Source organism: Hippopotamus amphibius, chromosome 15 (genome assembly GCF_030028045.1).
Source record: "Hippopotamus amphibius kiboko isolate mHipAmp2 chromosome 15, mHipAmp2.hap2, whole genome shotgun sequence".
NCBI lineage: Eukaryota > Metazoa > Chordata > Mammalia > Artiodactyla > Hippopotamidae > Hippopotamus > Hippopotamus amphibius.
The window spans coordinates 13,177,649-13,199,241 of NC_080200.1; the positions used below are offsets into that span (position 1 = coordinate 13,177,649).

General features: G+C 41.9%; 1 protein-coding gene and 1 pseudogene across 1 annotated transcript in view; one reads left to right on the top strand and one right to left on the bottom strand.

The window, feature by feature from the left end:
• The window catches only part of ADGRE3 (adhesion G protein-coupled receptor E3), a 67,283-nt gene extending 65,239 nt beyond the window's left edge, over window positions 1-2,044 (bottom strand). The window contains 1 exon segment of the mRNA XM_057708304.1: window positions 2,020-2,044. Coding sequence (XP_057564287.1) covers window positions 2,020-2,044 — 25 coding nt within the window.
• Window positions 2,045-11,335: 9,291 nt separating this feature from the next.
• LOC130836238 (group XIIA secretory phospholipase A2-like) lies at window positions 11,336-11,926 on the top strand (annotated as a pseudogene).
• The last annotated feature ends 9,667 nt before the right edge of the window (window positions 11,927-21,593 follow it).

Below are 21,593 nucleotides of genomic sequence, written 5' to 3' on the forward strand. Positions count from 1 at the left end.
TAGAGAAAGCCCACTTGCAGCAACAAAGACCAAACTCAGCTAATAAATACATAAATAAATGAACTTATGATCAATTACTTATGATCAATTATTATAGTTATTTGTGATCAATAACATGCAACTGCTTTCATGGAGCATTTTGACTATTTTTGGTGATCCAATGAATATATTTTCAGCTGGAATGTGAACCACTTAATGGCAGAATCCTGGTGTATTTCTTAATACATTAAAATTTCCCTTTTTTCTACTTTTGTATAATAATTAACTTGCAGCAGCTACACTAACATTACACCTGCCCCAATGATGACTATAGCTTGCAGAAGCAGCTAGTAAAACATATGGCTGAAAGTACTTCCTGGTTCCTAAAACTCAGGAGGTCTGGGCACCATCACGTTTCCTCAAGGCTAGTCTTCAGGGTCTCCTTCCAGCCCAGCCAGCAATCCTGTGTTCAGTAATATGGGCATGGGTCTTAAGTTAGGGTTCTCAAAGAGTCATTAGCATGACTGAATTCCAGAGTTCTAAGAGGCTTTGGAAATCATCAGCTGACTCTTTTTGTTAATGAGGAAAGAGGTCCCCAGTGGTCAAGTACCTCTGACACCAGTTGTGCAAATTTGAGCAAGTTGCTTAACTTCTCTAAGTTTCCATATATGAAATAGGGGGACAGCATTGCATACCTCCTGGGGTTGGGGTGATGACATAAATGAAGGAATGTGAAAAGCACAATGTCTGGCTGAAATCACTCCATAAATGCTAACTGCCTCTATTATTATTTTATTTCCACTAGAATTCTATTTTAATTCTTTAACTGATGCTCAATCTGTTACACTGCCTGTTGCATCTAGCAATGCAGTCAGAGAGTTCATGGATAACCAGAATTCACAAATAGTACATTCCAGAAGTTTTCAGGACTCTGCCTGCAGTTGCCCCAAAGTGGGAAACACCTTGTTTGAGCTTCTCTCATTAAAATAATTTTTTAGCTTTACTGAGGCAAAATTGATTATTAAAAATTGCACACTCTCTTACTTAAATTTGACTCCACAGATATATACTGTATATCTCTTATACATAAGATGTTGCAGATGGGGCTGCAAAGGTGAGGAGACCTGGCGTTTGCCTTCAAATAGCTTATATTATTTAGATAGACTTTATGATCTATTACCTGTCTCTGCAACTGAATAACTGTGAGATTTTGAGCGATCTCTCTGTGATGCCGTTTTGCATCTGTGATGTGGACTTACTGAGCGACAATGAAAATGGAACATCTTAGCCTGATATCAGTCTAAATTAGGTGCTCAATATATGTTATCTTTGGTTGATATTGTGGCTATTGTTCTTTGGTCTGGAGCCAGAGAATGGAAAGGATTTCAGAATTGGAGAACCACCTGCACAGAGGTGGTTGTCGAAGCCATGGGATCTTGAGATTCCTCTAGGGAGATGGAGTAGAAAAAGCCAAAGGCATATTAACAAATCTCTGGAGCCAGGTGGCTTGGATTCAAATCCTAGTTCTGCCATTTATAAGCTGTGTGACCTTGGACAAGTAACATAACCTCTCTGTGCCCCAGTTTTCTCATCTGTAAGATGGGAATAATATTAGTACCTACCTTATGAGCTTATTATGAGGATTAAATGATTAAAACACAAGGTACATAGTGACTGATCAAAAATAGTGGTTATTATTAACATTCAGGAAAAGGAAAAAGGAGGAAGAAAGAATAGCAAGAGAGGCAGAGGAAAAGTCAGGGCAGTGTTAGGTCACAGAAGTTATCAATGAGGAGAGGATATCAATTAGAAAACAAGACCTGTGGAAGAGGAAATGAACAACTCATTGGATTGGACTGTAAGGAAAATTTTAGGGATATTTGAGAGCGTAGTTTGAATAGGGTGATAAGGAAGGAAACCCATAATCCAAGGGGGAAAGGAGAGCATTCAAAGAAGAGTGGAAGAAAGAGGAGAAGGAAAAGACAGCTAATTGTTGAACCAAGCAGCGCCTGATATGGGGTATGTTAAGGTTACACGTACCTGGAAGAAGCAATGACCCTCTCATTCCTGTGTGCAGATAACCCTCGCCAGTCAGCTCTCAGAGCTCCCTACTGTGCTCTCTCTCAACCACTTCTCCTACCTCAAGGAAACCTCATGAGACTTGACATGTATCTTAGGTCAGCTGACTTAGGAAACCACTATTAGAAAAGTGAACTTCTTGCGTCTTTCACCATAAGACCTATGGTTCTGCTTTTCATTAGTTTATTTTTCTCTACCTTTTCTTCACTTGTTTTCAGATGCTTCCTTTGTAGTAGGTTTTCCTAGCTATTGTTGATCACCTTTGGGATTACAAAATCAATGGACCCTATGAAAAGAATGCCCTTTAGTTATAGATCATCGTCTGAGGACCAGGAAGTGACCGTGGGGTCAAAATAAACTTTAAATTACCCTGTGGTTTTGAGCTAGGTAAGCCAGAATTTAGGATATCTCTATTGTTATCTAAAGTTTCTGGAAGTGTCATTTTTTTTTAAAAACAAATCTTGTGATCCCGCTTCCCCCTCAGAAGATGGCACTCATCAGATCTGACTGGAATCTCAAAGTCTGGTAGAAGGTGATATGTTATTTGGTCATTTGGGGCCATCTAGACCAATTGCAGGATTTGGGAGTCATTCCCTCTTTCTTTTTCTTTCTTTTTAAAATTTATTTATTTATTTATTTATTTTATTGGCTGTGTTGGGTTTTCGTTGCTGCACACAGGCTTTCTCTAGTTGTGGCGAGCGGGGGCTCCTCTTCATTGTGGTGTGCGGGCCTCTCGTTGCTGTGGCCTCTCTTGTTGCAAAGCACGGGCTCTAGGCACGTGGGCCTCAGTAGTTGCGGCACATGGGCTCAATAGTTGTGGCTCATGGGCTCTAGAGCACAGGCTCAACAGCTGTGGCACACGGGCTTATTTGCTCCGTGGCATGTGGTATCTTCCTGGGCAGGGATCGAACCTGTGTCCCCTGCATTGGCAGGTGGATTCTTACCCACTGCGCCACCTAGGAAGTCCCTCTCTTTCAATAAATATTTATTAAGACAAATCTCGTTGAGTGACAAGATCTGTGCTACTTTCTAGGGATACAGCAGTGAACAAAATTAACACATTCTTTTCTATATAGAACTACGGAGAAAGGGAACATTGGAGGAAAAACAGGTTTTGGGGGAGAGAGAGAATTAAGTTTTGGATAAGTTGATTTTTGAGGTGTTGTGATTTCAATATACACTGTATACATAATCTAGATCACAAAAAAGAGGGCTTTTCTCTCCCACCCCCAACCAATAGATGGTAACTATAGCCATGATAATGGATTAAATCTTTTAGAGAGATTGTGGAGTAAGAATAGAGTCCTGAGTGAGTGATTTAAAAATCAGGGAATGTCGAGGGAGGGTGGGGGGGGGAGTCGAGGGAGAGAGGGTATACGGGGATATATGTATAAAAACAGATGATTGAACTTGGTGTACCCCCCCAAAAATAATAAATAAATAAATAAAATTAAAAATTAAAAAAAAAAAAGAAAAATCAGGGAGTGGAGGAGCAGCTAATAGAGGAGACAGGGCAAGACTGGCCAGACAGATCCGGGGAAATGAGTAGAGGATGGTGTCACGGAGGACCAAGGAAAGACACCAAAGTGAATTAAGACTGAAAAATATTCACAGGACAGAGCAGTAAGGACGTTGTTCTATTCTTAGTAAGTATAGTTCCAGTGATGAGGATGATGGTAATGAAGATGGTGGAGGTGATGATGATGGTGGTGATGATGGTGGTGCTGGTGGAGCTAGTAGAGGTGGTATTGGAGGTGATGATGGCAGTGGGGACAATTGTACTGGTGGTGTTGGTGGTGATAAAGGTGGTGGTTGTGGTGATGGTGATGGTAGTGAAAACAGTGGAGGTGGTAGCAGAGGTCATGGAAGTGGAGGTGATGATGATGGTGATGAAAATAGTGGTAAAAGGTGGTGGTGGTGTTGGTGGTGATGTGATGCTGGTGGTGATGTGATGGTGGTGGTGATGATGGTGGTGGTGATGATGATGATGTGATGATGGAAGCCAGAATGCAGTGGATTGAGGAAAATATGGGATGTGAAGAAGTGGAGGCACCAAGTATAGTCAACTCCAGAGAGCGTTGGAGACTAGTGTGTGAATGAGAGAAGATGAACAAGACCTCCTTGGGTGGTTGCAGCATGGTGGAATTAGCCAGCTCTTGGGGTTGGCAAAGCCATGAGTCCTAGGTATTGAGATTGTTGGATCCTCAACAACCCACTGGCCCAGCAACCATGCAGTGGGCCTTCCTGTACTTTCTCCCTAGTGGTCCTCTAGGGAGGTGGGAGAGGGTGGAGTGATAGCTGGAGGCAAGAGTTGATCAAGAAAGACAGGCAGTGCCACCTAATGGTCAGGCCAATGCTACTGCTGAGTGCTGGCTCTAGAGCCAGACTGACTAGTTTCAATTCTTGGCTTGGCCACTTATTAAGTGTGTGACTTTGGGAAAATTATTCAACTTTTCTGTCCCTCAGGCCTTTCTGATCTGGGATAACTTCAACAGTCTCCTAAATGGTTGTCTTTACATCTCGTGCTCCACTTTGCAGCCAGGAGAGCTTTCTGAAACAAGAATCTGAACCCAGCACAGCTCTGCCTCATAGCACCACAGATACTTTGTAGCCTAAATATGCTTCATAGGCACATAAATCCCACTCAATCTTGCCCCAGTCCACCTCTCCAGCCTCATCTACCCTCCTCCCTCATGCTGCCCATCTGCCCTGAGCTGCTTTGCTTAGGCATCCCTGTACACCCGTTTGTGGTCCAGCCCCCATGTGGTCCGCTCCACCTGGAATTTCCTCCACTGCTTTTTCCTCTACTGCTCTGCCCCTGGCCAAGTTCCTCCATGCTTGCATTCTTTTATATGTCCTTCCCTGACCCCCAGGGTAGATCCCCCAGAGCCCTACTTTGTCCCCTTCCCTACCCGAAGGTAGAGTTAACATCTCCCCTCTCTTTGCATTCCATATGTAACCAAACCTAAGACATCATTAATTTTAGGGTACAACATTATTTTATGTACCACCAAACCTAACAAACTATGACACAATGCCTTCTTATTCTTTAGAATTTTTATTTTGTGCTTATCAAACAAGCAATTGTAGATTTATTTGGAAAAACACTTTCATAACATATCACTCTTTCTCATATATGAAAAGGAAAACAGAAGTAGAAAATAAAGATATTTTGGAAACTTCTTTACATTCAGAATTTTCAAGCACAGAGCTATCAAAGTCTATGTTTCAATGTCCATGTTTCTCTACATCAGTAATTCTCAAGATATAGTCCACAGACCACCAACATTAGCATCACCTGGGAACTTAGATATTCAGATTCTCAGGCTCTGCTCCAGACTTGATGAGCCAGAAGCTCTGGGTGGGGCCCAGCAAGTTGTGTTTAACAGTTTCTCCACGTAATTCTGATGCATGCTCAAGTCTGAGAACCCAGCTCTGCATGGTGTTGTTCTCTGGTCCATCAAGAGTATGATGAGGAAGCATTTATTAAAAGTACCTCCCAAAAAAGAATCAGAAGCCATCGCTGGCTCTCCACCACCCTTGCACTGTTCAGGAGAGCACATAAGTGTAAACCAAATGTCCCTAGCCTTTTACTCATGATGACAATGTAAGATTATAATTGCTTAAAAAAATTTTTTTTATTGGAGTATAGTTGATTTACAATGTTGTGTTAGTTTCAGGTGTACAGCAAAGTGAATCAATACATATATCCACTCTTTTTAAGATTCTTTCCCTATATACATAATTGCTTTTTATAACCAAGTTATTACAGCCTAAAACTCCATGGGCTTTCTTGCTGAAGATCAGATCCTCTAAGAGTGTCTTCTCATTTTTTTCTGAGTTTCTTGCAGGTCCACCTCACAGATGAACTTTCTATCCATCCATCCATCCATCCATCCATCCATCCATCCATCCATCCACCCACCAACCAACCATTCCATCCATCCACTCATCCACCTATACTTCCATCCATCCATCCATCCATCCATCCATCCATCCATCCATCCATCCATCCATGCCAGACTTTTCACCTTACAGCCGGGTGGCTGTCTTTGCTACTTTTGACCTCCATGAACAATCTGCTGACTGTCTTGTGCTAATTCCTATCCCTGACACCCACGTCCTAGACTCAGGTTGGAAACGCTACTCTTTCTGCTTCCTCCTGGTTCATCTCAACTAAGTTATGATGTTTGTGATGTACTGAGGTCAGAGGTAATGTCATCCTGTTAAATCCATGTCAGATTCTGATCTTCCTCTGCTGAGAGCCCACGTGACTCCCACCTCACTCAAAGTAAAAGCCAAACTCCTCACTGTGGCCTGTAAGGTCTGCATGATCTGCCCCTGTCATCTCCTTGCCCTCCTCTCCTCTCAGACTGCCCATCATTTTCTCTGCTTTAACCACACTGGCTCCTTGTCTTTCCTTGAACATGCCAGGCACTCTCTTGCCTCTGGGCCTTTGCACTGCTGTTTCCTGCACTTACATGCTTTTCTGCAGTACCTTCAGGTAACCATATGACTCACTTCCTCATTTCAAGTTATTGGTTAAGTGTCCCTTTCTCAGTGGGGCCTTCCCTGACTGCCTTGTCTAAAATCACACACACACACAGACCATCCTTGTAGTCCAGCTATTTCTGTTCATTGTACCCACCATCTTCTTCTCCTTTAAATTTTTTTAAAGATTTTTTTTGATGTGGACCATTCTTAAAGTCTTTTATTGAATTTGTTACAATATTGCTTCTGTTTTATGTTTTGGTTTTTTGGCCATGAGGCATGTGGGATCTTAGCTCCCTGACCAGGGATTGAACCTGCACTCCCTGCATTGAAAGACGAAGTCTTAACCATGGGACCATCAGGGAAGTCCCCCCACCATCTTCTAATACAATCACTTTATTTACTTTATTTTGTTTATTGTCTCTCTCCACTACTGGAATGCCAGCTCCACAGAGCAAGGGTCTTTGTTTAGTTTATTCAATGCTGTAATCCTTGCACTTCACATGGGGTCTAGCACACAGTAGGCACTCAATAAATATTTATTTAAACGAATGCATGGCTGGAGAGGGTGTGGAGAAAAGGGAAGCCTTCTACAATGTTTGTGGGAATGTGTAGTGGTGCAGCCACTATGGAGAACAGTATGGAGGTTCCTCAGAAAACAAAAAACAGAATTACCACATGATCCAGCAACTCTACTTCTGGGAATATACCCAAACAAAACCATAATTCAAAAAGATACATGCACTCCTATGTTCATAGCAGCACTGTTCACAATAGCCAGAACATGGAAACAACTTGAATGTCCACTGAATGGATGGATAAAGAAGATGTGGTACATATATATAAAATGCAATACTACTCAGCCATAAAAAAGAACAAAATAATGCCATTTGCAGCAATGAGGATGCAACTAGAGATTATCATACTAAGTGAAGTAAGTCAGAAAGAGAAAGGCAAATACCATATGATATCTCTCATATGTGGAATCTAAAACATGGCACAAATGAACCTATCTACAAAACTGAAACAGCCTCACAGACATAGAGAACAGATTTGTGGTTGCCAAGGGGAAGGGAGGGAGGGAGAGGGATGGATTGGGAGTTTGGGATTAGCAGATGCAAACTATTATATATAGGATGGATAAACAACGAGGTGCTAATGTATAGCACAGGGAACAATATTCAATATCCTGTGATAAACTGTAATGGAAAAGAACATAAAAAATGCATGTATGTGTATAACTGAGTCACTCTGGTGTACAGCAGAGATTGGCATAACATTGTAAATCAACTATACTTCAATTAAAAAAATGATGAATGCATGGACATAAAGTTTGGCACTGAGAGTAGTTATCAGCCGCTTCAAGTTCCTGACTATTTCCTGAGAGGTCTCCTGGTGGTGTGGGCCAACAGCTCTCAACACTGGGAATCTCTGGGCATCTACATATCTCAGAGTCCAGGCTCAACCTCCAGCCTCACCCCAGAGGGCATTGCTCCATTCTAGGACCAAGGGATAAAACAGTGAACAAAACAGACAAAAATCCCATTCTCATGGAGTCTTTTTTTGGGCAAACAGTGTTTCCTCTACCTGAAATTCCCTTTCTCTCTCTAACCCTAGCACCCCTTCCAACACTGAGACCCAGAAGAGATACTTCCTCCCAGGAAACCTTCACAATAGCTCCAAATGTAGCCTCTACTAATTGATAGAAATTCCTTCATAATGTGGTTATCCTCCAGTCTCCTATTAGGAGATCTTGAGGTAAGAATTAAGATGCACATGCTTTGTTGTGGGAAAAGGGGTAAGGATTCAGGTGTAAATGATTTGTTGGAGGAGCAAGGTTTGTGATCACATGATTTGTTGGGGTAGTATGGGTTGGGATGACATAATTTGTTGGAGGGGTAAGGGTTGGCATGCAAAATTTTTTTTGTTTTGAGGGCAAGGGTTAGAAAGCACATGTTATGTTGGGAGGGGGAGTGGTAGTTAGCAGGCAAATAATTTTTTTTTGTTTAATTGTTGGGATGTACATGGTTTGTTGTGGGGGGAGAAGAGGTTGGAATGTGCATGCTTTTTTTAGGGAGGATAGGGGTTGCCCAGCTAATTCCACGGGGGAGCTGTGGAGTATGTACCATGGAAATGATTCATCTTGAGGTAATGCCTTTTATCCTCCTGTGTCAGTCAGTCGTTGGTTATGGGCTGCCTCTGGGGGTGGGGTGGGGACATAACATGACAGGCAAAGTGATGGATGGGATCTGGGCAGAGCACCTGGGGTGTCCACTACAGTGCTTAAAACTTTGTCTGGTTATGTTTACCCACTGCCTCAAAAGTTGCTACACAGAATATGAATATCACTTCCTCTTCATTTCATAAATTTATTTATTTATTTATTTATTTATTTATTGGTTGTACATGGGCTTTCTCTAGTTGCTGCGAGCGGGGGGCTACTCTTCATTATGGTGTGCGGGTTTGTCATTGTGGTGGCTTTTCTTGTTGCAGAGCATCAGCTCTAGGCATGTGGGCTTCAGCATTTGTGGCACATGGGCTCAATAGTTGTGGCTTGCAGGCTCTAGAGCACAGGCTCAATAGTTGTGGCGCATGGGCTTCGTTGCTCTGCAGCATATGGGATCTTCCTGGAGCAGGGATCAAACCCGTGTCCCCTGCATTGGCAGGTGGATTCTTCAACACTGTGCCACCTGGGAAGTCCCCCTCTTCATTTTAAAGTGTTCAAAATAATGATTTCCCATAAACCATGTTGCATCATCATATGATAAAGCCAGGGGTGAGCAGATCACACGTGGCTCTTCATTGTTTATGGTCCCAAGGGCTATGCTGTCACTGAGGCTTAATTCACGTAAGTGTTGGCATAGAGGATGATGTTAGTACCGCCCTGGCCCCATTTCCTGGCCTACTCCTCAGAACTAGTTCCATGAAAATATATTTTAAAAAAAAGAGAAAAAAAAATCAAATTTTGTTAATTTCATGAATGTATTCCACCCCCACCACCAGAGAGCAAAGGAATTTTTCTTTATGTACTCATCTCCCAGCTATTGTAAGATGGCTGTCATTGTTAATGAACCAAACTTGGGTCTTCTTACCCACTCATAGTAAAGCCAGTCTATGCCGGGTTGCCTTGAAGGAAAGTGCAGCATTATTGCAGGGCACCAAGCAAGGAGTACAGGCAGCTAGAGCTCAAAAGGCCTGAAGTCCCTGATGGCTTTCAGGGAAAGGGTTTTTTTTTTTTTTAAGCTCTTTATTGGAGTATAATTGCTTTACACTGTTGTGCCAGTTTCTGCTGTTCAACAAAGTGAATCAGCGGTATTTATACATATACCCCCATATCCCCTCCCTCTTGTGATTCCTTCCCACCTTCTCAGGGAAAGGTTTCTAAAGACAGGGAGAGGAAGGGCAGTTGTGGGGTGTGTGATCAGCTCATGGACATTTTTCTGATTGGCTGGTAGTGAGGTAATCAGGAATCAACATTATCAACCTTCTGGTTCCAACTGGTCTGGGGTGATTGTGGGCAGCATACAATAAACTTCTTTCCACCTGGTGGGGGTTTCAGTATCTGCAAAACAGCTCAAAGGATATGGCTCAGAATATTATCTATAGCCCTTGAAGAGGAACTAAAGGTCCCTGACTTTGTTTAATGGCTAAACTATTATTATTTTGTCTCACTTGACTGTTTTCCTTTGTTTCTGAATTTTCTCACTTATCTGATTAAACTTATTCTTTGGAACTTGGGGAAGGCTTAGGAGGATAAAGATTTTGTTTTTTACAAATAAGAGGAAGGCAGGGACTTCCATGGTGGTGCAGTGGTTAAGAATTCACCTGCCAATGCATGAGACACGAGTTTGATCCCTGGTCCTGGAAGATTCCACATGCTGTGGAGCAACTAAGCCTATGCGCCATTACTGAGCCCATGCTCTAGAGCCTGTGAGCAACAACTACTGAGCATGTGTACCAAAACTACTGAAGCCCGCACCCTAAAGCCAGTGCTCCACAACAAGAGAAGCCCACGCACTGCAACGGAAGTGTAGCCCCCACTCGTTGCAACTAGAGAAAGCCAATGCACAGCAATGAAGACGCAATGCAGGTGAAAAGAAAAAAAAAAAAAAAAAAAAAAAGGCTGGCAGAGGACATGGAGCAGGGGTGGTTACCTTGGGAAGGCCCCATAGGGTCCTGCTTGGTGACATTATCACTCACGTCTGCCATTTCCTTCAAAGAACTGCCCTCAACTAAACAGGAGCTGCTCTGGGAGGTTATGACCCTCATCCTTAGGAAACATCTTGCAGCTAATGAAGGTCTGGGATGGGGGTACAAAAGGCCAGCCCTTTGTCTCAAAGCTGGAGCAACTCTGTGGTATCACCCAAGTTCCAGGGCTCCTTGTGGAAAATCAGGGTGATGTTTGACTCTGGCTGAACCTACATCTTTGTTCAATTCCTTCATCTACCTTATCCTGTTTTCCTCACTCCCTGTCTCCTGGTAGCATCCCCAACAAACCACGAGTACCCAACCCCAACCTACGAAACCTGACCTAACACAACCCTTCCTTATTTGGTTATGTCACCAAAACAGGATAAGAGAATTCAAGGTTCCCAGGTCTTTCTGGTTTTATGTTGAGACAAGATTTAGAAATACTGTACCTAGGACCGCCTCCCCTGTGGGAGGCCAGTGAAGGCGGTGAGGCTCAGCCTTCTGGCCAGGAAGGAGACGTGGGTACGGAGCTGGTCTTGGCCACGGAGGCTGGGGCGTGCGCTGAGGCCGAAGGCGCCCTGGGGGCTCCGTGGAGATGCGCACGTCGCGCACTCCAGGGACCCATGGCGCTTGGCGCTGCGTCAGTGGCTTAGCTCCAGTCCTCGTCTTCCTCCCGACCACTGCTTTCAGGTGTCAGGAGCAGGCCCAGACCACCGACTGGAGGGCTACCCCGCAGCCCAACCGGAAGGGCGTTCACAAGATAGACAAATGCCCGAAAGCTGTCTTGGACTTCCTGGGAGGCGAGGACGGGCTCTACCAGTATAAAGGCAGCGCTGAATCTAAGCCTCTCCCACGTTATGATGATAAACCCTCCCTGCCGAATGGGTGTGGCTCTTCACTGTTTGGTGTTCATCTGAACATTTGGCATCCCTTCCCTGACAAAGTGCTGCAGCCATCGCGACAGGTGCTATGGGACTTGTGGCAAAAGCAATAAGGGCTGTGATGAGGAATTCCAGTACTGTCCCTCCAAAATCTACTAAGATGTGCAGGAAACACTAGGACAAGCTCAGCATGTTCATGAAACCACAGTGGAGCTCTTGCTAACAGTGTTATACATTTAGGCTGGAAATCATACCTGGACAGCCAACCGGCCGCATGTAGCTGTCACTACAAAGAAAAAAACTGATCTTTAAAGAAAATGCTGACAGGTAGTGACAGCAGGTGAGGACGGATGAACATAACCTTTGACAAAGAATGAATGTATTCACAACATAAAACTGCCTTGTTTTTGTGAAAGTGTTATTTTAAGACCTTATTTTGACATTAAAACTTCAAACGAAAGAAAAAAAAATAGGGGAGCTAATCTTTCTGGATGTGCTGCCTTAGTGTGCCTAATTGTCTTGACCAATTTCAGAAAAGGTGCAGGTTAAGGGGAGAATCTTTTTTTTTAAAGAAAGAGTCTGTAACTCAGTACTCATAACTGTGTTTATGAAAAAAATAAGGTCAAATATGAAATTCATTACAAGGTATGTTCAACATTATCTTATTTTGGAAGTATGGGGAAATCTTTACTTATGTTTGTTTATTGTAAACATTTAAACATACATTTATGCTTGGAAAAGAATAAACACTGTACTTGGATGATGGCAGGGTGCAAATAATATCCCTGGTTATTAGTATTATTTTATTGATAATGGTGAGGATGATGGTTGAATCCTATTTGGACTTAGCGTACTTAGTCCTTACACCATACTGCCACCTTCTGGGGAACCTAAGGAATAAGAAATTTAAAGTAACTTCATATGCTGGGTTTATGAAGCAGGATTGCAGTAAGGAAGAAGGTTAAAATCTTTGGAGTGTGAGGAACTGAAGCAAATCCTCCAGAGATATTAACTAATTCCTTTTTATATTATCTTAAATCTACTAATATATTCTATTGCACTTGAAAATTCAGGTCCAAGGATATTCAGTAAGTTAATAAGCTAAAATTTGTAACAAGTGCTTTAAAATGGGAGTTAGGAAATTGGTCTTCACATTTATTCATCCCTCCACCTATGCACCCATCAACCATCCATCCATCCATCCATCCATCCATCCATCCATCCATCCATCCATCCATCATCCACCTATCCATCTATCATCCACCCATCCATTTACTCATTCATCCAACAAATGTTTAACATAAACCATCTCTGTGCTCAGTGATTTCATCTCAAGGTGATTAATTTTATTCAATCTCAATTTTCTCACATTCCAAGTGGGGTTAATCTTGCCAACCCATTTACTCTTTAGGGGAAATGAATACGTTCATGGCACTAACAAAATTTGATTTTCTTTCTCTTATTTGTTAAAAACATACATTTTCTGTGCAAATAGTTCTAGGCAATAAAGTCAGATAGTTGGTGCAGAGCAAGTTTGGGAATATAGAAATACCAGGGGATTAAAATAAAGATGTTGTTGTGTAGTTAAGGCATAACACTGACATATTTTGAGTAGCCACTGTAAACTGTATACCACTTCAATTTTAATGACTTCACCACATTGCGCTGTATGGAATTGCTTATTCAATTCTCTACTGATGGACAAGACACTTAGGCTGCTTCTATTTTCACCGTATAACAAATAAAGCTGCAATGAACATCCTTATGTGTTTCATCACCGAGATCTTGTGCAAATATTTCTACAGAGTAATTTGTTGGACGTGAGTCAAAGGGTAAATACATTGAAATTCTGACATTCTGTCTAGATGGTGCTTTAAAAAGATTTATGATTTATATTCCCTCCTGCTTTGATTGTCTTCTCTTCACCTCTTGAGTGATGGAGGGATTCCTGCCCAAGGGTTATGGGGATAGTGGAACACATGACATCTGATACTGGACAGATGTGACTGATGGCACTTTATTAGTCACATATACTCATAGCCCTGGGGTGGGTGGGTGGGTGGGAGGAGGCCACATGTCACACAGGGTCCCATGGGGCTATACTCAATAATAGAGTGAATAGCAAGGGGCTGTCAGAGGCAGGCTTTGTAGCAACAAGAGGATGAGTGCCCTGTGGTTCCCACGAGTGGATGAGACTGGCTTATTTGAATAATTCTCTAGGCTGGGAGGGCACCGAAGCCCACTACTCAGGGATCAGCAGGAGTTGTACGTGGTCCCCATGATAAGGAGGGTTGTTTGGCTAGGAGATCATTTCTGTGGGAGCAGAGTGAGGAGGTGAACTTACTTAGGCCATTTAAGACCATCCCAGTTTTCCCCAGATGTCAAGGGAGCACATAATTAGTGGACCTTAATTTTAGGCCTTACACCACACCTCCCAAACAATAAGGTTAAGTCTAAAGAATAGAACAATGAGTAATGTAAAAGCTCATCTCCCAGGCACAACCAGGGATTAATAGTTGCGTCCAGCTTTCTGTCTATCCCTGTCTGCATATACGCGGAGAGAAGGATGGCAGACCAGGTCAACTGTAGGGAATATTTGTCATTCAGTTTTAAAAATTTTTTTAAAAGATTGAAAAAACTATTTTATTTATTTATTTACAAGGGTAAGTCAAAAACTATCTGCACTCCGGTTATATTAAAACTTCTGTTGGCCGCACTGTCTTATCAGCGCTTTCCATTCAAAGCTACTGTCTCCTCAGTCACTGCTGTGTAGGTGTGAACGTGTTACATCAGTTCACCTGTCACTGCAGTGAGAGCAAAAATGGTTGCCCCACTTGTGATTATCATGAAAGAAGAGCAGCGTGAAGTGATTCATTTTTTTGTGGTCTGAGGGTGTACCTGGTGCCGTTACTTACTGAAGACTTTGTGTGCAGTATGGAGAAAGTGTTTTGTCGCGAAGTGTGTATGAAGGGAAAGAGAAGTTCAAGGAAGGTCGCACAAGTGTTAGTCATCAAGGAGGAGCTGGACGCCTGTCCATGTGAAGATGTATGTGAAGACGTGAAGACAGCGGTGCATTCGTGGCTCGCAGCTCAGCCTAAAACATTTTTTAATGAGGGAATACAAAAGCTTGTTGACAGATGGACAAAGTGTATTGAAAAATAAGGAGGTTATTTGTGATGATGTATTTGTCTTTTCTAAAAGTTAATTAAAATAAATTCTACAACCAGAGTGTGGATAATTTTTGACCCACAGTCGTATTTATTTACTTATTTGTCTGCATTGGGTCTTAGTTGTGGCATGCGGGATCTTTGAGGCACGTGGGATCTTTCCTTGTGGCATGTGAGCTTCTCTCTAGTTGTGATGTGTAAGTTTTCTCTTCTCTAGTTGTGGTGTGCAGGCTCCAGGGCGTGTGGGCTCTGTAGATGTGGTGCACAGGTTCTAGAGTGCATGGGCTCTGTAGTTTTGTGGGCATGCAGGCTCTCTAGTTGAGGCACGTGAGCTCAGTAGTTGTGGTAAGCAGGCTTAGTTGCCCCATGGCATGTGGGATCTTAGTTCCCTGACCAGGGATCGAATCCTCGTCCCCTGTGTTGCAAGGTGGATTCCCAAGGTGGACCACCAGGGAAGTCCCTTGTCATTCTTTTTTGTCTACCAAGCTCAATTCAACACTTCCTATGCCTCTCATTCTAGAAATCATATCCTGCCCTTCCTTGCCTCCCTTGTAGCACAGGGCTAAGCTCCACAAAGCAGATCCAACATCACTTGAATCCTAAGCTAGCAACACAGAAGGCAAGAATTTCAGGGGACCCATGCTGGGAGGGTAGTGAAATGGAGCAGGACCCTATGGTCCTTCCCCCTCATATCCTCTGCCTGCCTTTTGTCTGTGGAAAAACTGTAGCTAAAGAATAAGTTTAATCAGAGAAGTGAGAGAATGCAGAAACAAAGGAAAACAGTCAAAGGTGGCCAAATAATATTATTTTAGTTTTTAAGCAAGGACTTTTAGTTCCTCCTCAAGTGCTATATATAATATTCTGAGCCATATCCTGCGAGCTGTCTCATAGATACTGAAACCCTCACCAGGTGGAAGAAGTTAACTACAGGGTGACCAGAATGTAGCCTTGACAAAAGCTGCCACAATTCCAAGAGCTGGCCTCAAGGAAATGGGAACAAACCGACCCTGGAACTGAAGATTAATTGTACTTAAAACAATCAAAATAACACTGGTCAGACTACTGCATGACCAATTTCAAGATGACTGTCAGAGCTGACTATGCTATTTCTGCATGTAACCCCCTCCCTCTGTCTATAAAAGCTCTTACCCACTGATTGTCAGTGGGAGAGGGAGTCAGCCTTTGGACAGGAGTTCACCCTCCTGCTGGTTGCTGGCATCCAAAATAAAGCAAACTTTCCTTTCCACCAACCTTGCCCCTTTATTGGCTTTTGAGCAGAGAGCAGCTGGACCCCCTCCTTTGGTAACAGTAGCAGCAGTTATACAAGGTTTTCTGGGGGTACCAGTGCCAGAGGATCAAGAGCTAGCATCCAGCACCCAGGGCTGCCCACATCAGTGTCTGAGTTTTGGTGTCTGTGCCTGCCATGTGGGAAATTACCTTAATGAAATGACAGCTCCAATTATATCACCAGGTAAGCCATGCTGGAGGTTACAGAATAAAAAATCTCACAGGCCAAATTGAAATGCTTAAATGACATGGTTTACTAAATCAACTTAAAACACAGTGAGGGGGACTTCCTAGGTGGTGCAGTGGTTAAGAATCTGCCTGCCAATGCAGGGGACATGGGTTCAATCCCTACCCCAGGAAGATACCACATGCCATGGAGCAACTAAGCCCGTGTGCCACAGCTATTGAGCCTGCGCTCAAGAGCCAGTGAGCCACAAGTATTGAGCCCACGTACCGCAGCTACTGAAGCCCATGTGCCTAGAGCCCGTGCTCCGCAACAAGAGAAGCCACTAAAATGAGGAGCCCATGCTCTGCAACAAGAGAAGCCACTACGAGGAGCCCATGCACCACAATGAAGAGTAGACCCCACTCTCTGCAACTAGAGAAATCCTGTGTGCAGCAATGAAGACCTAACACAGTAAATAAATAAATAAATAAATAAATAAATTTATTTATTTAAAAAAAAAATCACAGTGAGGAACAAGAGGAGAGATGGAGTAACTTAACACACTTAGGTGTGAGTGGACAGACCATGCTGAGTCCTAGGATGCACAGTGTTCATATGTCTTCTTTCCCTCTGCCATGTCAGGCTTCCCTGCTGCTGATGAGGACAGAGCCGAGGTTTGAGCGAGCAGTCCCCAAACAGAAGATTCCCTAGATCAATGATCAATGATATATGCTTGTGGCCACTGGCACTGAAGTCCAAGGAGCAAGTGAGGAATGTGAGGACTGCAAGGCCAGCTGGTTGCTTCTATATGTGATGGGGAGCCTAAAAAAAAAGAAAGAATGACAAGCTCAAAGTCCTAAAATATTTGCTCAAGTCACTTGTCAGCGAATCAGGGACTTTATATTACTTAACTAAAAGAATGTCTTATTTCCTGTATACTGAGGCTGAAATAATATAAAGCTAACTTCAAAGTTTTACCTTGCAGGTAGCAGAACTACAGCCTCAGATCAATTCACAGCCTTAGTGGATTCCCAATTGTAATAGTGTTTGTGTTAGGGAGATTCTGTAACTGTCCTAAAATAATCTCTGGGAACAAGTAAACTCTTAAAAATACTTGTTTTTTTTTTTTAAATTTATTTATTTATTTATTTATTTATTTATTTATTTATTGGCTGTGTTGGGTCTTCGTTGCTGCACACAGGCTTTCTCTAGTTGCGGCAAGCAGGGGCGACTCTTCCTTGTGCTGCGCGGGCTTCTCATTGCGGTGGCCTCTCTCGTTGCAGAGGATGGGCTCCAGGCACGTGGGTTTCAGCAGTTGCGGCACATGGGCTCAATAGTTGTGGCGCACGGGCTCAGCCGCTCTGCGGCATGTGGTATCTTCCTGGGGCAGGGATCGAACCTGTGTCCCCTGCATTGGCAGGCGGACTCTTACCCACTGCGCCACCTAGGAAGTCCTCTTAAAAATACTTTTAATTTGTATCTTCAAAATGATAAAACCAGAACAGTCACAATGAAAAAAAAAAAGGAACCTTTAGAGAATAAGAAAGAGCTTTAAGAAATTAAAATTATGGTAGCCAACATGAAAATTCAATAGAAGGATTAGATGTAAAGCAGTGACACTCTGCAAGAAAGGAGACCGAAAAGATAGAGTCTGAGGAGTTTTAGAAAAAAAAGAAACAAAAAGGAAAAAAAATGCAAAAGGTGACTGTTATCCAATAAAATAACATAAAATACTTTCCCAGAGCTGAAGGACATGAATTTCCAGATCGAACAAGCCTACTGAGTAAACCACAGTGAAATTCTGGAACATATTTCCATGTAAAGAAATTACTTTTCTATTTCTTTATATTTTCCATAATTTATAACATTTTTTAAATAAGTAACATGGATGATTTTAAGTTGTCATAACCCTTTCTGTCCTATGGGGTTTTTATTTTGTTTTGTTTTTGTCAATTGCTGTTGGGTATTATTAGTATTTGTATTGTTGATGTGGCAAGAACTCTACTGAGGATATAATCTTCTCTTTATATTAGGAATATAGCTCCATGTTTATCACTTATCATTTACTCTTTACTCTTGTTTAATATAGAGATTATAATTTAAATCTATTAAATCTATCAGTTTTTCTTTGCAATATGTTAAAAAATAAGTAACATGGATGATTTAAATAATAAAAATACAAAACAAAGGCAAAAAGGACAAAATAATTGATAATCAGGAAACAATATCAAATAATATTCAAGTTAATTTTGACCACAACTTGTACTTTTTCAACTTAACATACTGAAGAAAAGATGGAGCAAATTGAGAAAAGAGAACTGGCTCAATCAACACACAACAAATGCACATGATAAACAGAAAACATAAGATAAATGTAAAATAATGTGGCAGAAATACATTAACTGTATCAATAATCACATTAAATTTAAGTTCCCCTATTAGAAGAAAGTTACTTTCAGACTTCATAAAAAAACCAAATCCAGCTATGTACTATTTCTTTTTTCTTTTTCTTTTGTTTCTTCAGCTATGTACTATTTATAAAAAACATCACTTAAGAGAAAATGACAGAGGTTGAAAACAAGAGACATATCAGACAAATATTGGGTGGGCTAAAAAGTGCCTTCAGTTTTTAAGTAAAAATAAAAGACAAAAATTTTCAGTTTCACCAAGAACTTTCTTGAAAAACGTAGTCATCCTTTTATTCCACTACCTTCTGCCATTTTTCAGGCAAATCCATAATTCCATATTCCCAAAACTTTTTATCTTTTTGAGCAAAGAACTGTTCGAGGTGCCTTTTACAGTCTTCCAGGGAACTGAAATTTTTTCCATTAAGAGAATTTTGTAAAGACCAAAATAAATGGAAATCCGAAGGTGCAATGTCTGGTGAATATGGCAGTTGAATGAGAACTTCCCAGCCAAGCTGTAAGTTTTTGCCTGGTCATCAAAGAAACATGCAGTCTTGTGCTATCCTGATGGAAAATTATGCGTTTTCTGTTGACTAATTCTGGACGCTTTTTGTTGAGTGCCACTTTCAGTTGGTCTAATTGGGAGCAGTACTTGTTGGAATTAATCATTTGGTTTTCAGGAAGGCGCTCATAATAGACGACTCCCAATCGCACCATATACACAACATCATCATCTTTGGATGAAGACTGGCCTTTGGTGTGGTTGGTGGTGGTTCATTTCGCTTGCCCCACAATCTCTTCCATTCCACAGTGTTGTGCAGTATCCACTTTTCATCACTCATGACAATTTGTTTTAAAAACAGAACATTTTCATTGTGTTTCAGTAGAGAATGGCAAGCAGAAATAGGGTCGAGGTTTTTTTTGCTTAACTTCGTGGAACCCAAGCCTTAAAGAGATTCACATAACCAAGCTGGTGCAAATGATTTTCAACACTTGATTTGGATATTTTGAGTTTGTTGGCTATCTCCTGCGTGGTATAATATTGATTGTTCTCAATTATTGTTTCAATTTGATTGCTATCAACTTCAACTGGTCTTCCCAACTGTGGAGCACTGTCCAGCAAGAAATCACCAGCATGAAACCTTCACAAACCACTTTTGACACATCCAATCAGTCACAGCACCTTCTCCATATACTGCACAAATCTTTTTGTGCGTTTCAGTTGTGTTGTACCTTTCTTGTGATAATAAAGCACAATAAGCCAAAAATGTTGCTCTTTTCCATCCATCTTCAATATTAAAATGGCTATGCAAAAATTCACCAATTTTTTTTTCACCAATTTTGATGTCTTTATTTTTAAATTTTTTTAAAAAGTAAATTTATTTATTTATTGGCTGCATTGCATCTTCATTGCTGTGCACGAGCTTTCTCTACTTGTGTCGAGTGGGGGCTACGCTTCATTGTGGTGAGTGGGCTTCTCATTGCGGTGGCTTCTCCTGTCATGGAGCATAAGCCCTAGGTGCGAGGGCTCAATTGTTGTGGCTTGTGGGCTCTAGAGTGCGGGCTCAGTAGTTGTGGTGCACGGGCTTAGTTGCTCCAAAACATTTGGGATCTTCCTGGACCAGAGATCGAATCCATGTCCCCTGCATTGGCAGGCAGATTCTTGACCACCACACCACCAGGAAAGTCCCTGATAACTGTTTTTTTAAATGCACGCTGATATGACAGCTGTCACATACAATCTAACAAATAGTTTCAAACGAAGTTAAAGACAACTAAGTACTACTAGAGCCATCTAACAGAAAAAACCAAATGAATTTTTTGGTCAACCCAGTACTAACAAGGAGAAAAAGAAGCTGGTAAGGCAATATTAGAAACAGACTAAATAAAATTCAAGGCCAATTTTAAAAAGGGGAGAGGGGGAGATTTTATATTGATATAAGGTTACATCATCAAAAACCATAATGATAGTAGCCAATATTTACTGAGCACTTAGAACATGTCAGGCATTATGATAAGTGCTTTGCATACAGGCAATTTATCATCCAATCCTTAGTGCAATCCCATTATTTCCCCCACTCAACATTTTAGGAAACTCAGGCACAGAGAAATTAGGTAGGTCACAGGTTGGCTAGTAAGTATCAAAAACCAGTACTCTTCAGACCTCCCTGGTGGTCCAGTGGTTAAGAATCCACCTTCCAATGTAGGGGACGTGGGCTCGATCCCTGGTTGGGAAACTAAGATCCCACATGCTGCAGGGCAACTAAGCCCAAGCGCCACAACTACTGAGCCCATGTGTCACAACTAGAGAGCCTGTGTGCTGCAACTATTGTGCCCATGCTCTGGAACCTGTGTGCCACAACTAGAGAGAAGCCTGCACGCTGCAACGAAGAGCCTGCACATGGCAATGAAAAATCCCACATACTGCAATGAAGACCACATGTGCTGCAACTAAGACCGATGCAGCCAAATAAAAAAAAACCAAAAACCAAAAAAACCCAGTACTCTTAACCATTTGGCTAAGCAACTACTACCATACCTTTGAAAAATATAAAGCAAAATCCATTAGGAATACAACTCCTACATTTTCATTTAATATCTTAAAGTTCTTTTTGAAGTTTGAGTCAGTCTGCCTGGAATTTATTGTTGTGAATGATATTAAATGGGGATCTAACAACTTAATCCTTTAGCCAATCGTCCCAACTGCTTCCTTTCCCCATTCACTTGATATAGTCCCCTAACATATACTAAATGTCCATATATGCCTGAGTCTGCTTCTGAGCTGCTGTTTCTTTGATCTATTTGTCCATGCCTGTGGCAGTCTCTCTCACGTACACATACACACACACAGTCTTAATCTCTAGCCATAACTCATTACTGTGTTCCCTGAAGATGTATTTCCGCCTTGTCTCTGTGTTTTTGCCTACACGATACCAAGTTGCAGTGT